Source organism: Echiichthys vipera, assembly GCF_963691815.1.
Source record: "Echiichthys vipera genome assembly, chromosome: 3".
In the NCBI taxonomy this organism is placed as follows: domain Eukaryota; kingdom Metazoa; phylum Chordata; class Actinopteri; order Perciformes; family Trachinidae; genus Echiichthys; species Echiichthys vipera.
Window position 1 is genome coordinate 34,278,839 of NC_139828.1, and position 18,543 is coordinate 34,297,381.

Consider the following 18,543-nt stretch of genomic DNA (forward strand, 5'->3'; position numbering starts at 1 on the left):
TGCGGTCCACTTACACCTCAAGGAGAAAGCCCACTCCTTTGATGACAACAATGTCCAAATCCTGGACAGAGAGGACAGATGGTTTGAAAGAGGAGTAAAAGAAGCCATCTATGTAAAAGTAGAGAAACCATCGCTAAACAGAGTAGGAGGTCTGAGACACCACTTATCTCCAATTTACAATGCTGCCCTTTCATCCCTTCCCAGGAGATCCAACAATCTAACCTCAAAGAACAACTGTTAACAAATGGCCTCCTGTGACTCCAACGACGGTCGTTTAGACTCAATAGAGCACTAACGAAGTCTAAATCAACTTCCCACCAACGACTGCCACTCTAATGACGATCGTTGGCACTTGGAGCACAAAGGGTTTCAGTGACATCATCAGCCTTGTGAGAGGTTAAATACCTGGATCTCACACCAGTCTCAAGATCAGAGTCAACAAAAAATTATTCCAGCAGTCAGGTTCCTCCATGTCAAGTGATAAATCCTACATGGTAATGACTAATTTGGACTAATCAATTCATTTTACAACAATATTTAACATTGGCCAGTGGAAGTCTTTCTTTGTGTGTAAAACCTAAAGACAGACCCGGCCCAGTAGCTACAGGAGACCGGAGTCTGTATGAGCCTGTTTGAACCCATCCCCTCCAGCAAATCACACCATAAAAACAAGGATTAGAGGAGTTTGACTGACAGTTGGCGTTAGCTGTTAGCGTTAGCCGTTCCAGCTAAGTAAAGACGAATGTGATGTTAGCGGTGAAGGAGAAACCTAGCCAGCCTACAGTAGCTGCGCTGAACAACAAACAATCCTGGCAACAAGCAACGCCCAACGCTGTTAGCTGCTACCATGGAAACAAAACGGGACAGAAAGTCATTGTCAAACCCCTCAAAAAAAATTGAAATACTAAATCAGACTAAATATATTTTTTTATGGAAAAGTAATACTTTCATTCTATACCCATCAAAATGCCCCGTGGGTGTATTCTTTTTTTTTTTTTTAATAGCTTTTTAATAAAGATTCTACGTATTCAACCTTTAAGAGACTGGCCCATGGTCTGAAAATGCTCTTGAGAAGTTCCTTCTCAACAGAAGGACTGTTATTTGCTCTTGGTGTAATTGAAAGCAAATGTGGGAAGCATGTAAGCATTCTGCAGATGATCCTCCTTCAGCAGATGATAACAAAAAAAAAACAGTCTTTGAGTATTATAAAAATAAAAATATGTAGAGGTACTTATCCCAGTGTTATCAGTGGAAACACACACACACACACACACACACACACACACACACACACACACACACACACACACACACACACACACACACACACACACACACACACACACACACACACACACACACACACACACACACACACACACACACACATACAGCTAAGACAAGTTAACAGGTCAGGTCACTTGAATATTTTAGATTAGTTATAGTAATGATATTTACACATAACATATTTTCTACCATATGTGATGCTGCTTGTTTTAAACCTCTACAATATTCAGGATCCAACAGTTTTTTATTGGTCAGATGTGGAATCTGAAACTGTGTTTCATGTTGAGCTATATGTGGTCCACTCAGATTTCTCAAAGTCTCATAAACATGTGCAGTGCAGTGGTGACAAAGCTTGCAACAGTTGCACACAAGTTACACACACACGCATAGTATTGCAAATATTACTTTTACAGTGTAATCACTATGTGCAATATCCAGATAAAACTGCAGCATACTATTTACATCCAGAGCCAGCATTTGGTGCCAATGCAAGAAAAGTGTGCCATGAAACTGATAATGTAACTGCAAAAAATGCAAGTACTTAAAAAAAATGTCATTAACCGAATATAATGTAATAAAAATGTTGAGCAGATAACCAAATACATTTTTGCATTTAATGTAATAAATAAATATGTTTCATGATTGTTACATTATAATTTCAGTGGCAAGAGACACAACTATCTCTTGTCATAGCTATGGGTTATGAGGAGCCTGCTACCACCAGTAGGTTCAGATGGCTGTTATCGTCTATATTCACATATTCCACTTTTTAACACTCAACTTCAAACTAAACCAAACCAAATTACTTATGGTAAGGCAACAAAACTACATGGTTAGGTTTAGGAAGAAATCATGGTTTGCATTATAATGCTCACCTTCGTGGTGTTAGGTCAGGCAACCAAACAACACCTCATTTAAATAAAGTCACTGTGACTTTTAGGCCGCACTCACACTGTCCATCCGTACCGTGCCCCCTGCTTTAGGGTACTTGTCTTTTTCATCCAACCAAATCTGCAGTAAACACTCTACCTCCGCATCACACCAACGTGAACCTTTCGCCACCATTGTTTTAAATGTCCGTGCATGGTCCATCCTTCTTTTTTCTATGTCCGAACATGGCCTCATGCTCGTACACTTGCGTACGCTGGTGCTCATACATGTGCAAACGTGCTTTACAAAAGCCCACCTCTCCCAAACGGGCCGTGGCTGGCAAGCGTACTGCACCTAGTTGCGGTACGGTTGCACTCACACTGGTCAAACGAACTAGACTTTACCCGTGAAACGTGCTTGGGCACGCTACGGATGGACAGTGTGAGTGCTCCCTTAGGGTATGTCCACATGTCCCAAAACAACCTTTCCTCCCCTTGTTTTCTGTATATGTGGAGCTGTAACTCTGCCACAGAAATACACCAAAAATGGAGAAGAAGAGACGGAGCATGCACAAATCTAGCGACTGTTTTTGGTGTTATTGGAGACTTTTGTGGTGTTTTGGACACTCTGACGTTAAAACAGTCACAGGCGGTCAGCAGTGGGTGTTGCACAAAAATATGCAGATTAGCTGGCCAGATGACAAAGCAAGGGCGCCATTCTGAAATTTATCCACTCTGGGACCCAGTTTCAGAAAATAACGTTTTCAGGCTCCTATAACGTCCCATCCATTTGGATGATCGCCCAAAACCATACAAAACCTTTGCATTTACAGAAAAACTCGTCTCGCGTGGATGGCCCCTTTCCAAGTTTCACATGGTATACAAATTGCGCTCTCTGTTTTAATGCTCCTCCTTACCCTGGTTGCGCTTCATACTTCCTCATCTAAGAGCAGCCATTCAAGATGTTGAGAGCAAGATGGGTGATCCAGCTTATCAACAGAATAGAGGGTAACAGCCTACTGAACCAACTAGGAAGTAGAGTAGGGCCATACTGCCTCATACTGTAACTATGGTAGTGAGAACAACTGATAATACAAATTCAATCGTCTGATAACATTTAAACCAGGAGTTGGTGGTGATAAATGTCACAGTCTAAATGGCTTCTTTGCAGACCTGTTTCTGCAACTAATCTGGATCAGTTAAATTAGATGTGACCACATTACATGTAATTATCGCTTTAAGAGTGATACACAAGCACACTTATTTGGTTCAAACTGCAGGCCTGGTGGTTGTGAGTGGAATCATGTCATGCCTGATCTGAAAATAGACCATGTGGTGAAAAGCTGTCACTCTGAGTGATGGTTGGCTCATGACTATATTCGTGATGGCATCCTGCAATAAACTGTTGACAGAGGTGTAAACAAACTGTGCTTAAACAAGAACCCCAGAGCTACTGTGGTATTTACAATTAGCATAGGTTGGCTAGAGGATAGAATGTTAGGATGTGATCTACTTTTCTGAATTTAGATAGCCACTGCGGTCATGTAAAGCGTTATGAATGTCAAATACTTTTGTATTGGTAAACTTAAAATGTGTGTGAGATACATTGAAAGACAATAGTTGCTTTCATTTGCTTTCCTTTCCTTGTTTGTGCTTTGTCATCCGCAGGTCTCTGCTGATCGTGGTGGTGCCTGCTGCCGTGGTCCTGCATGACGCTTCCTGCTACTATTATAATTTATAACCTTAGCTGTGCTTGTTTCTACTATTCTGCTGTATTAACTGCCATAACATATAAGTCATATTCACATTACTATAGATATTATTATAGTTACTGGAAGTGTGTCTGTCTTTGTGTCTGTCTTTGTCTTTCTCTGCCCATCTGTCTTTTCTCTCTTTCTCTCTCCTTTTCTTCCTCCCCAATCGGTCAAGACAGATGGCCTTCCTCCTTCCTCCACAGAGCTGGGTCTGTCTGACGTTCCTGCCTGTAATAGGGAAGGTTTTCGTTGCCACCGTACTCTACGGGGGAATTGTTGGGTCTATGTTTATCATAAATAAGTCATAGAGTGTGGTCCTTACCTAGTTTGTAAAGTGTCCTGAGATAACTTTTGTTATGATTTGGCACTATAAATAAAATTGAATTGAATTGACCTGAGGGCTGTACTATGAAGCGCGCTGAACATACCCAGGGTTTCTTTGGATAACCTGGATCGACGAATACGAAGTTCAACAGTCCCACAAAACTCACATTAGAGTTAATTTGTCAAGCTAGGTTTTCTGCTTTAGTTTCAATGCGCATTACCATAAAAAGGGTGCATATCGCGTCATTTGACTCACCCTTTGGATAGATAAAGGGCCGCAGATTTCACTCAAGAGGAGCAGATCATTATAATGAACTCCTGTAGAAAGTATGATAACAGCAAGGGGGCTAGGGAGGCGTTCTGGCAAAAAAAAGCCAGATCATGTAAATCTGTAAGTGAAAAGATTCTGCATATTGTCTAAAGATAACCATGCCAAATGCAGAATTTATCAACATTAATCCAAACAGATTGATAATGTTTTAAAAATGCTTTAAGTTATATTTCAGGGAATTCGAAGGTGTAATACACCACACTGGCCATAATTCCATAACCTTTAGTGAATATGTTTTCCATGTGACATAAGAATTGGATTTTTTTAAACTGCACATCGCATGGGAATCCCGCACCGTCTCACAGAGGACACTGCCTCCACTCTACCACTCTCTAACAGAGGCGGAGGTTTCCTTTTACCTGAAGGACTATGACCAGACTCGATTGGGCAAAAAGCTCAGAAACTTCACGAACATATTGAGCATTGAGTTGAGCACAGCTACAACCTTCAGGATAGCACAGCACACCGTATTTTTGCTCAGATTTTCAACATCACTGACTGCGTGCAAATATGGAATCGGCAAAGAATCACAGTGAACCAAAAACACACTGCTCAACACTAAGTGCACGTCTTCTTTGTGTAACATTGCCCACATAAGGTCCAACAAGGACGATCAAATAGTGAATACCCTCTGAAGAGAACCTGTGTCTCTCATAAAGGAAGTCTAGGAAGCTGATCTGAGCTTTAAGGAGCCGATTGAACACCAAAGTCTAGGTCACTTAGCTCTAAGTCTTACCTGAAAACCTCCTCCTGACCAGGTTTGGTTGAAATCACAAGTTACCATGGTAATACAGCGCTTCTTAAAGAGAGCGGCTTTTGTGTCACATGGTGAAAGCAAATGTTGGTCTTATGAAGACCATTATATTTATAAAATAAAACAAAACAAAACATAACACAAAAACCTCTATAAACTAAAACGTTCTTTATAGCGTGTCTTCACATCATAGTAGTTAAATGGAGGTTTGGGTCTACTTGGAGCTGTTTGTGTCATGCCGTCTTGACTTTGTTTTAATAGAGGCTTTGTGTTGATTTACTAATGTCCAGAAATCACATTTAACTCCATTATGGAGGTTCACAGCATAACTGGCTATTGGCAAATAATGGATAAGTATTATAGGCTAAAAACAACCATGTAAGAACGTGGTAGTGACAAGCACCACCTGGGTAGACCAACCCCTGCTGACTGACGGAAAAAATGTCACTAACTGTGCGGCACATTTGATTTTAGTGCAGGAATGTGGCCACCGACACTCGGATCGTATAACTCAGCAAAAAGGTAAGTGCAAGTTCCTTCATTAGTAGGTCATACAGTATACTCAATCCCCATTATTTTAACTCACTTTTTGATGGATAGGAATTTAACAGGCAATTAACTATATGAAAAATATTACTGACTAAAACTTTAAACTAAAAGTAAATGTCTGATAAGGTGAACTAGTTTTTCAGAGACAGTGATTACTGTGACCTGAACAAATTATTTCGTTTTTGTTTTTTTTAGCTCGCTAAATAGACGCCAAACTAACAGAAAGAAATGCCAATATTAAAATGTCTTACATGCAGACTTCTGAAGCTGATGAATCTCATTGCTAACCACATGTAAAACCATCAACCGTCTACAATTTAAAATATATTTTAATATAGATGCAATTCAATTCACACAGAATCTTTTTAAAGTTGCAATTGTATTTCAGGTTAGACTGTCATTGGGATGTTGCATTTCAACAATGTGACACAAAGACAGGACACATCACTGATTGATGTCAGCGCAAGGTGTAACTTTGCTTTTGAAAATGCACAGTCTTGGTTGGGTTTTAGCCACAAAATGGAGAGCAGCACAGAAAACAAGGTAATGTTATTGACTTATTTACACCCTTCTACAGGTGTAAATATGTCACTTCACAGGGTACAGTCGCAAAAAAATAGTCATCAGGACCGCCTTCTATGCTCGTGCTCCTTCATGTGCAGTCATGCTGTGCTAAAGCCCACCTCTCTCACCTGGGCCAGGGTCGGGAAGTGTACCTAGGCACGGAACGATACTGGTTGAATGAACTACACTTTAGCCATGAATCGTGCTTGGGCATGATATGAATGCCAAGTGTGAGTGCAACTTCTCATTCATTCGATGTACAGTGCTGGGATAAAGTCTGAGGCCCCTTTCACTATCTCTCATCTGTTTTGCGAGCACCATTGGCTTAGCGCCACCAAAGATGAGCACGATTTCTTCCCCCTTATCCCAGAATGATAATCAAGTGTTTATTAACCATACTCCACAGCATTGACAATACAAGAGGACACACACAATCTGAATGGACTGCCTTTATATTGCCTGTTTTTTTTAAATTATTGATGAAGATAAGAAGATTGCCTTCAGGTTTTCGATTTAAAGCTTAAGGTTGTGTTAGGGCTGGGCAATATGACAAAAATCATCATATATAAGTCATTTCATATCCTGATAACAATATATATCACGGTATAGCACATTATCTGTAAATCAAGTTAAAGAGTAGTTTATGTAAAATCACCACATAGAAAGGCTTATTTCCTATTACTTTGTGATTAAAATACTTGAAAAAATATACATTAAAAATTAAACAATAAATTTAGGGCTCAACCTAAATACTCAAATATTCTTTCATTGGGAAGGTATTTGATATTCATTGTCAGTATTCAGATAGGCCTATTTGTTTCTTAATTTAATGTTTAATTTAATGTAAGCTGTCACTACATGTGACCTGCAAAATACGTTTTCCCAGTACATTCTTGGACTATTTATTCTTTTTAATTGCACTGTGAACGTAATGCAGGCTTCAGCTGGCTGCTTCTTAAAGTGCATGATTTATGACACCGCGAGATAAATGAAAAAGCAAATCATGAAACGAAAGACATTTTTCTATCGTCACACGACACATATCGTCATATCGCACAGCCCTAGGTTGTGTAATCTTAGACATTCTTTGTTTTCAGGGAAATAGTTAATGATGTTGACAATCTATTAATTAATTGGCACAAATTAATCATTTGTGGACACAAATTAATACCTGCTGGAGTATGTCTGCATGGGGAGCATACCTATGTTCCCTTAAAAAAAAAAAAGGCAGATGTTTCCCGCTTTCCCCCAAAAAAGGTCCTATGTACTGCTTTGCTTTTCAGAGAAATTGTCCGATGTTCCCAGGTCTGTTATTTTTTCCACAATCAGTGCTGAATTCCACGGCAAATAGGCCTATGTAGACCCTAACACTACCCCCTTATCCTGACCCTAACCCTAACCGTAACCCCTAACTCTAACAAAATGCTGAATTAAATCAGCGAAGGCATAGGCTTATGAGAGCAGAGAACATAGGACCAGGGGAACATAGGGATGACCCTGTCTGCACGCAGTTAGCCTCTTCTACTGCTAGCATCTACTGGAGGAGTAGCTAGTGTAACTACTGTAGAAAGCTGATAACGAGGTACTGGTGAAATCAACAGCTCCCAGTCAAAAAGAACACAGAAGTTATCAATGAAACATACTAAATTCTGGTGAGAAAGCCAGGCTGCACAACTAGAAATGTTATCAGCTCCTCAGATTTTCTTTTGACAAAGAGCTGAAGCCCTCCACCATGGCTGCCGTAAGCCTTCAATAGGCTGAATAAAGGACACAAAATATAGTCCATTATGGACTGGCTCGTGCTTATTGCTGGTTGCATTTAAACAAACCTGCTACTGCACCAGGCTGGTGGCAAACATCCAGATATCCTGCTGGTGCCATATGGCTTTGTCTTAAGGTATCTGAACCTCCATAAATGACAGCCGAGCTATTAGCGGAGGGAAGGCCCTGGCCCAGGCCAACACCTCAGTTCACATGAACGAGGCTTCAGTCACCCACTATAGAGGCCAAGCCTCATGATATCCGGGTCTTTCACACAACAGCTTTTCTGTGTTTATGTAATGCAGATAGATCCTCTTCTTTACACTCAGCCCAAACAGCTACAGTTGGCCGCCGAGAGCCACTTAATTGTTTGCCAGGCAGTCTGGGTGTCCATGAAGGACACTGTCTCGTAACGGGTTGGCCGACAGCAGGGGTGACTGCTGACCTTCTTGCTGCCGGAGATGCTTCCATTGTCCATCAGAGCCTTGAGGGCCAGATCATAGTTCTTGCGGGAGCTATGGCATGTCCCAACACAATACTTAAAGAGAACAATTTCATCCGAGTCATAGCCAAGACCGAGATCCCTCACTCGCATCTCCTTTCTCTCCAAGTGGCAGTCATGACTGCTCTTTTTCTTCTTGCTGTTCCTCCTTGATGTTCTTGGCGAGTTTTTATCACGAGGGGAGCGCCGCCATCTGCTCTGCTGGATTTCCTCTTCCTGCATCAGTGACCACTCTTCTACAAGACAAACAAAACACAGACAGGACAGTTGGGTATTCTGATTGTCGATGCTGGTAAAAATATTATTATATTGAGATATTTGGAGAAATGTTTTAACTGAATTAAATATCAGTCGGATAGAATGATACATTTCTAATGATACAGAGTCTCTCATATTTGTTCGGTTGGTATCATTTGGATGTGTTGAGCTGTGTTAAATATTCAGTCTAGACAAGGCAAGGCAAGGCAAGGCAAGTTTATTTGTATAGCACAATTCAACAACAAGGCAATTCAACGTGCTTCACATAAAAAATTAAAAGCATGGGGAGAAATAAAACATATACATTTAAAACATATAAAAGGTAATCTAAAACATATAAAAGATTTAAAACGCATAAAAGTTCATTTAAAACATAAAAGATGGTTACAGTTACAGAAGTTACAATGCAGTTTACTGAAAAGCAGCAGCACATAGAAAAGTTTTCAGTCTTTGTTTAAAAGAAATAAGAGTTGCAGCAGACCTGTAGTTTTCTGGAAGTTTGTTCCAGATTTGGAGCATAAAAACTGAATGCTGCCTCTCCATGTTTAGTTCTGACTGTGGGGACACAGAGCAGACCTGTCCCATGTTTGGTCCTGACTCTGGGGACACAAAGCAGACCTGTCCCATGTTTAGTCCTGACTCTGGGGTCACAGAGCAGACCTGTCCCATGTTTAGTCCTGACACTGGGGACACAGAGCAGACCTGTCCCATGTTTAGTTCTGACTCTGGGGACACAGAGCAGACCTGTCCCATGTTTAGTTCTGACTCTGGGGACACAGAGCAGACCTGTCTCATGTTTAGTCCTGACTCTGGGGACACAGAGCAGACCTGACCCATGTTTAGTTCTGACTCTGGGGACACAGAGCAGACCTGTCCCATGTTTAGTTCTGACTCTGGGGACACAGAGCAGACCTGTCTCATGTTTAGTCCTGACTCTGGGGACACAGAGCAGACCTGACCCATGTTTAGTTCTGACTCTGGGGACACAGAGCAGACCTGTCCCATGTTTAGTTGTGACTCTGGGGACACAGAGCAGACCTCACCCATGTTCAGTTCTGACTCTGGGGACACAGAGCAGACCTGTTCCACGTTTAGGAAATGAAACTCACCTGCCCTCGTTCACTTCAGCCCAAACTATCATGGATCCACCACCAGGTGCAAGTTTAGAGCTCTACTGCTTCTTACTAATAATCACAAATACCTTTAGACTAATTTTAATGAGAGGAAGGCGTTTTTTCACGGATGATTGTAATATATCTGCACCTTCTACACTTTGTAAACAGCTGCATAATCTTTTATTCAGAAATTTCTGTTTTTGATCTGTATCAGGATTATAATCATTATTATTGCTCTGATAAATTGCAAAATAAAATTTATTCCATGTGTTTACAGATAATGTTAGGAAACCAGCAAGTCAAGTATAGATATTAGGGGTGGAACGGTTCACAAAATCCACTGTTCGGTTCATATCATGGTTTTGGGGTCACGGTTTTTTGGTTCGGTTCGGTTGTTTTTTCTATTTGTTTTAGATTCTAAAAATACCATGTATCAGATCTAAAGCCTAATAATTAAAAAAAAAATCAATCAGATATTCTTAAGGACATATCATGCAAACATGCAAAAACTGAAATGATAAGGCAGCTTGTTTAGGGATTACTGTAACAATCTTAAATGAGAGTGGAGTGAGATTTTGAAACAGTAGGAGACAAATTGCTACATTTACGCATTTATATATTTATTTGGCAAAATTCTAGGTAAGAATATGAACACTTTTACATTATCAAATCTTAGGAAAAAAAAGAAGAAAATAGGTTTTCTTTAACTAAAATACGCACAAACAGAAAGCACTGAACTGATTGAAATAGGGCATCAGGGTTATTTAATTAATTTGGACTTGAGGCCGGTTGACGAAAATGATCCAAAATGAGGGGCTGGGAAAATATGAGCATCACATTAATGGATATTGTAAAACAACGCAGCAACATAGGAGTGCATACAGTATATTGTCTTTATTGTATCAATGTAAATATTAGTCATAGGCCTCAACAAGCTTGTCAAAAAACAATCCTTGTTAAATTAACAAACCTGTTAACCAGAGGTTTTCACTTAATTATTGGACTAAAGTAAAGTTTATGGCTACTTGAGTATTTTATTTACATGCTACTTTATTCTTCTACTCTACTAGAAATCAGTGGAAATATTTGACTTTTTACTGCACTACATTTATCTGATCACTTCAGTAACTAGTTACTTTAACAGGCTTACAAGTACATATGAAACACTAGTTTACTAATAAAAAACTGGACTGACAAAAATGAACGTAACATAAATGCAGAGTAGCTTGATTTTTCTGAAAATGCCTTCTCAACTTATCCTCTTTACACACCGATATGGCTGCAGAGTAAACACAGGCTTCACTGTGACAGAAACAAAAACTTCTCCGTCCATTCTCTGTCAGAGTAGAAAGAGACGTTGATGTGGTGATTTAACCACAGATTTAACCAGACTGAAACGATTTAGAACAACAACAGAGCGGAGCTTAGCGAGCTGTTGCCAAGAGGATTCTGAAACCCACGAAGAAGAGCGGAGCGGGAGCGTTTGACGCGCTGAGACGTAGCGCTGAGATGGACACGAGAAAGGACAGCGGTCATGAAAGCTTACGCTACGTTGCACCTCATAAACCGAAAGGTACACACGTGTATCAAACTGTGACATGCTTACCGAACGGGTCAGATTTTTTCAATAAACCGTTCCACCCCTAATAGATATATAAACTAAGTAGACTAAATATTTACAGAAACCTGTCATTTTTCAGTAAAATATGAAGCATCAATGAGATTTTCTCCTGAAACTATCTGCTAAACAGGCGAACAGCCCACACATGTAATCAGATATCATTCATAGAAAACTGAAAAACATGTCAGATAGTGAAGTTTTTTGGTGATGATAAAAAGTTTCTTTATTTATGTATATTGTTTTTCTTTAGTGGTGAGCAATCACAGAGTTTTTCGTCCATCACTGCCACAAACCCCTGGATGTATTATCTTCCACCAAATGCACAACTGCAATGCATTGTGGGTGATATCCACCTCTAGTGGACCATCGTTCACTCGATCACTCAGCCCTCTGAGCGTCCATCTCACCAAGTTTCCTTCAGTTTATCAGACTAATGGAACGACCCTTAAGATAGGGGCGGGGATTCCCCCGAGGGAAAGTGGTGAGGTGAAGTGAACAAGGGCGTGTTGAACCACTACTGAAACGCAGCAATATTCTTATCTTCCACCAATTATGTCACATTTAAGACACAGCTATGGGTCCCTTGATAGTTTCTGAGGAAAGTGGTTACTAAGTACCTTCTAACAACACATGAGGAATTACTTAGGTAGTTAAGGGCAAACATTTAAGAAATTAAGGGTTTCCCTTACAACACCCAAAGGAAATCCTTAAATCCTATTTTTCCCTCAGGTATCCTTAGATGGAAATTCAAGAACAACCGTAGCAGTGGTTTAATGCATCTGGGCAATGGCCTTTAAAGACTGTATGGTGAAACATTTTCACACTTTACCTAGTTTATACATTGTTAGAATGGAGTTTATAAACTAGCAGAGGAAAGCATGTGTGATTAAAGTAAAAGCAGACATGGGCGTTGAAACTGGGAGTGAAATTCCTCTGGTTATCAGCTGAATGGTGCAAGATGTAGAGTCACTGTGTGGGGTCATTACCAGTATGGGAGTGGAGCTGCTGGCTGAACTCCAAGGAGCTGAAGTTGCCTTCTCATCTGCCAGGAACATTAAAAATAAAAACTCATCAAATGTACCTACTCCATTGTGCAGAGCTGGTCCAGGTGTTTGACTGATTTCTACTTCCTGAACTCAGGATGGATTTGCCCTGCACTTTTCCTAAATGCCTAACTGCGGGATTTCCTTGGGGAAAGGTATATAATGCTCATTTTCAGGAGCATAGGTGCTTGTCCGGTCATGCCTTGATGTTTACAAAAAGAAAACTTGTAATCACAAGGAAAAAAAGGACAGAAAAATGCATTGAAACATTCCCCAGGCAAAGAGCACGGAACTTCTTAGTCAAATCCTGCTCAGGTACATATTCAACCATGTTAAAACATGCCACACGGGTTTGCATTATTTCATGTAATTATACAACTATTCCGTGTTATAGTTGAATTGGGCAATGATCAGAAAATCATGTCTGTACTAAACATTAGTATTGTTTTTGGTAAGAGCGCAGTCATGAGAAATTCTTAGTATGATTCTCTGGTGTGTCAGTGTAATATTTTTCATAATATTATAATATAGCTCTTGAAGGAGAAACACAAATTAGGGGTGCCTGAAGCACCACAAAATAAGTCAGTATCACCAGTAATTGACATGCGCAGTAACTGCTTCAAGCACTACAATAACTGTACGGTAACCCTTTTTGGGCCTTTATTCTTTCAATGTATATCGGCTTGGGGAGAAGGCATGTCCCATCAGATAAAACTATCATCTTCAATAATTGTAAAAAGAAAAAGAAAAAGAAGAAAACAACATGACATGCAGATCTAATGGAATTTTACAGAATTTTAGGTAAATAGATTTTGACTGTCTCATCCAGCAGTTAATGTTCTTTTTCTACATCCATTGCTACTTTTTATTAAATTTTGAAGTGTCCTCAGTATCATCAGGAATCACAGTGAGACTATTACTAATGAGAGCCAGCAGTGGGTCCCGAGTTTTGTGAAATGCTGTCAAAGATCCACTCTGTGAAAACCTGAACTTCTCCAACCTTAGACATTGTAAAATTTCACGTATTAACTGTTATGAGTCGGTGGAGAATGTTATGTCTGGCGAGCAGGGTGGTAAAGGCCACGACACATTGTGTAGTAATGGGCAGATTTTTAGATGGAGGGGGCCCAAAAAGAGCAGTTAGGGGATTGGGTTCCAAATTTGGGTTAGGAGCCTGTTTGAGGGTTTGAAATATATCGGACCAAAATTCAGAAAGCTTTGTTCCAGAACATGTGTGTGGTCGGCTGGGGACTGCTTACAATGGTACCAAGCGTCACTGTGACTAGGGTATATCTAAGCCAATTTAGCGTTGGTGAAATGGGCTCTATGAAGCACCTTCCACTGTAATAGGCCGTGCCTGGCACAAATTGAGGATGAGTGGACCAGTTTTAAAATGTCCCTCCACTGGACCTCAGTAATGTCTACCCCCAAATCCTTTTCCCATGCATTTTTAGGTGCTACAGTGGGGACTGGGCTCATAAGAGCGATCTTATTATCAATATCAATAATAATATCAGTCTTTTATGTCGTACGTTGAGAGCCAGGAATTGGTCCATCTCAGCTTAAGGGGGGCAGTTTGGAAAATGTGGGAATTGCTTTTGGATCAAATGTCCCATTTGAAGGTACCGAAAGCAGTGGCTATTAGGCAGGCTGTATTTGTCCGACAAAAATGCAAAGGACACAAAAACAGCTTCGTCATACAGGTCATTAAGAGTTTTGAGGCCCTTATCTGACCATATGTGAAATGTTGGTTGGTTGGTGCCACAAGAAAGAAACGCATAGTTATTCAAAACTGGGGCAAGGATCGAAGCCCCACGCAAGCCGTACTGCTTCCTGAAGTGGATCCAAATTTTTTATGGTATAGGTGACGGTGCTAGCTTCGTGCTTGAGTGTGTTTGCGGGTGACGGTACTAAACACAGATGTGTAACATTAAGGCACTCTTTCTTATTTTGCCGGTCTGCTGTCGGTACAGCAGCTTTATTAGGCTCCAGTGCTGCTGACGCCCCGACTGTGAGGGATGGTCATTATCATGGAGACTCTGCGCACCCTAAGTTTAATTTTCTAATGTTTGTCAGCTTCCACATGAACCAACACAAGTGTTTCAGGAATAACAACCAAGCTGTGGTTTGTACTCTTGCTGTAAAGCAGCCGAAAGACACCAGCTAATGAGCTAATATTATTGTTAGCTGACATTAGCATTAGCAGTTAGCATCAGATTTTGTCAAACTCAAAGTCAATCCGAGGAAATCTGTAACGTCAGTTGGTGTGTTACAGCCGGGAGAAACCTAAAACATGCAGGACAGTGGCCCTCAAGGAGCAGGGTTCCCCACCCCTGATATATATATATATATATAGATAGATAGATATCTATATATATATATATATATATATATATATAGAGAGAGAGAGAGAGAGAGAGATTCGAAGCTTGAAATTAAATGTTTGCACTTGCTGTGTATATTTTGTTGTATGTATTGTACTTGATATGTTTTTTTTGCAAGCCAACAATGTTAATAAAATGATCAAATGCATTCAGTGGCACTCATGGCACTACTTTTATTTTCACTGGTAAAAAAACTTGCTAGTGGAAATTCTGATTGGCTGGAAACTATTTAAACTCCTGCCTATGCAATTATTACCAGTTCTATTTCATTTCATGCCTGATACCACAACACTAGAATGTTGTGCTGTTGCTGTTAGCGATCATCAGCTAAGGGAAGCATACCCAGTATGCCTTGCGAAACTCTTTGTGATTGGTCAATGAAACGCTACCAGGAACGCCGAGTGGGCGTTCTTGTGTCATGACGGAACCACCCATGTCTGCAGCTGGACCCTTCTCCCAGGATGGGCAGACATCTGCCACTTCACTGCGGAGTTTAATAATGTTGCAGGCCCAGAAGTAGTGGTGAAAATGAGGAAGTGCGAGTCCCCCTTCATATTTAGGGAGTTTTTTTGATACAGGCTGGTTTATTCCTTAGCAAGGATCTTACAATCTATGTTTAAAAGTGAGACCGGTCTGGATCCCTGTCTTTCTTCAGGAGCAATGTAATAGATGCCTCATACAAGGTCGCTGGTAGTCTGCCTTCAGTAAAGGAGTAATTGAACATTCTCACAAGGATGGGGACTAATAGCATCGAATACGCCTTAAAGAACTCGCCTGTAAAACCATCAGGACCAGGAGATTTCCTGTTTTGCATAGATTTGATCGCTTCATGCACTTCCAACAGAGAGATGGGTCTACCGAGTTCCCTAGAGATATTTATATCAATCTGAGGACACGGCAAACAATCTAAGTGATTAGGGTTCGCTGCAGTAATTGGGCTGCATTCAAAAGTATGTAGTGCATTGTAAAGATCAGAAAAATAAGTGTTGATAATCACTGCATCAGAAAGGTGGCTACTGTCCGGTAGTTGAATTTTAGAGATCAGCCTGGAAGCACTAGCTGCACGAGCCTGCTGTCCCAGGAGTCTCTCTGCCTTATTTTCCTGCTAAAAAAAAACTTTGTTTGGATTGTCACAGCTGTCTCTCCACTATGCGTGTCATTAAGAGTAAGGGAAGTGGAGTAAGTTCCATCAAGTTTTAACAGTTCCTCCGCAATGTCCACCAGCCTAGCCCATTCAGCCCTTCTCATTTGAGAAACATAGGATATCACTTGTCCCCAAATAGTAGCTTTAAGCGCTTCCCACAGAGTGCCACTGCTAACGCCAGGGGTGTCATTAAACTCTATTTAAGAGCATATTTAAGTCGCAACAAAATCTTTAAACTTACTATCCAAAAGTAAGAGTGAGCTTAACCTCCATGGTGAATGTGGAATTGTATTCAGTGGAAAACTAATGTCAACTGTGGTAGGAGCATGGTCAGAAGTGGCTATTGGGTGATGCATTCACACAGTCGTGGAGATTGTTATCGAGTAAAAAGAAATCAATTAGGGAGAATGTGTGGTGTACATCTAAAAAAAGGAGACAAAATTCCCGACTGTGTTGCATATGTTTTTACTGTGTTTGCTGATTTGGATCGTTTAATTTGTGTAGGGGAAGATCTGTCAAGAGTCACATCCTGCACCAGATTGAAGTCCGCACCCATGATAATGCGTTGACTGTCAGCGTTTGGGATGTTGGCAAATAGCCTTGTGAAAAACTGTTCATCGTCCCAGGTGGGTGCATAAACCAAAACCAAGACCACTGGTGTGTTCTGGAGTGTGCCCGAAACTGTGACATAGCGGCTGTCAGTATCTAGGATTACATTTGTCGCCTCCTTTTATGAATGATGATAGCTGCCCCTCTAACTCTATCTGTAAATTTGGAATGGAATAAGTGGCTCATCCATGCCCTCTTAATCCTTGTGTCTTTTTTGGGGGATTTTATGATTTTTTTGGCTGTATTTCAGGTTGTGGTAAGAACTCTTGTTTTTAGCCAAATTTGTGAAATCCAATGTTTTTTTGTCTGTCATGTCTTTTGTACTCTAGTTCTGCATTTTTCTCCCTTTGGAGACCTTCGTGGCTGAAAACGTCCATGCACAAAACACTGCTATAAAATCATCAGATATTAAATTCTTTTTCATTTTTTTTCATAAATTTCTTAAACAAAACCTGCTCAAAACGACCAAACATTCAATGATTTTCAGGATTTCAACCTATAAATAACTTAAAGTTTTAGTGATTTATCACAAAAAAATACAAAAGGACTTCCGGTTTGGCTGAGAAGGAGTAGACACGGGTCTTGCTCCCGCAATTTTACTTTTCATAACCCCTTTTCATAAGTCACTACAGTAATAATATTTGTCTTGGATACACCACCTAAATATGCAGACGCATGCAACCAGACAGACTGTAAAAGACCAGGAGGCGAAGGCTAGCCCCACAGAAAAGGCAGGCGGCGAGATTAGCATGGCCATTACTAACCTCTTGGAGCAGCACCGCACAGCCACATTTTAACACACTGTGGACATGTTGACTTGAGATCCAGTGTTCACATGTGGCTTTCAGTTCGTTATTATATATTTTCTTCACAGCTTTATTTTATTTAATTTGTAATTTTTATAACCCATCACCATAGGGTTAACCGAAGTATTCTTGTTCACTGTTTGGTCTAAGGGCTTTCATGAATCCTGACACTTATCATAGACTGATGTACAGAGGTGACCTGTACAGATGTGACCATGTGCATTCTAACCCAGAGTGGATGGTGGGGTTTCATACAGGGATTATATTTATCTTATCTGATGTAGAAAAATACCCTCATGGCCTGCCTGCCCTAAGGCGTCTTGGCGCACTCTGCTGGCTGATTTGACTTACTTCACACAGTTTGCTCTGGAATATACGGTATATCTTCTCAGTTTATTATTTTGTTTCTTCTCTAAGGGGTCAAACACTGTTAGTTAAGGGAGGAGACCCCGGAAGCTCAGTTTAGCTATTATTTGCGAGCTGGAGAGCTCAGAAGGTTTTTTTTTCTATGGGAGTAGCCCTCATATTGGTCAGAATGTCACTGTCTTATCTTATGTTGTTTTGTTCTGTTTTATGCGTCGTCGTCCCCTTTTTTTCTTTTCACCCTTTTTTTGTTTTGTTTTGTTTGCTCTGTTTTACCCTTCCTCCCCTCTCTTCCTTCCTCCACTACTGCAGAATACTTCAGGTCACACAGTGTCATTCTACTGTAACTTATTATCAGTGTTCCTATAGCTAATGCTGTAAAGACAGGTACAGGAGTGCGTCTGATCTCCTTGAATAATAAGGGAATGAACAACGCAATCAAAATCAGTAAGGTCCTGACACAGTTACAGCACCTTAAGGGTGATGTGATGTTTCTGCAGGAAAC

The 18,543-nt window shown here is 40.5% G+C and overlaps 1 protein-coding gene across 1 annotated transcript in view; it reads right to left on the reverse strand.

The window, feature by feature from the left end:
- Positions 1-8,518: 8,518 nt before the first annotated feature.
- artn (artemin) overlaps positions 8,519-18,543 on the reverse strand; it is a gene marked incomplete at both ends in the record, with an annotated part of 48,378 nt that continues 38,353 nt past the window's right edge. The window contains one exon of the mRNA XM_083911492.1: positions 8,519-8,931. Within this exon, the coding sequence (XP_083767618.1) occupies positions 8,519-8,931 (413 nt within the window). The remainder of the gene's footprint in view (positions 8,932-18,543) is intronic.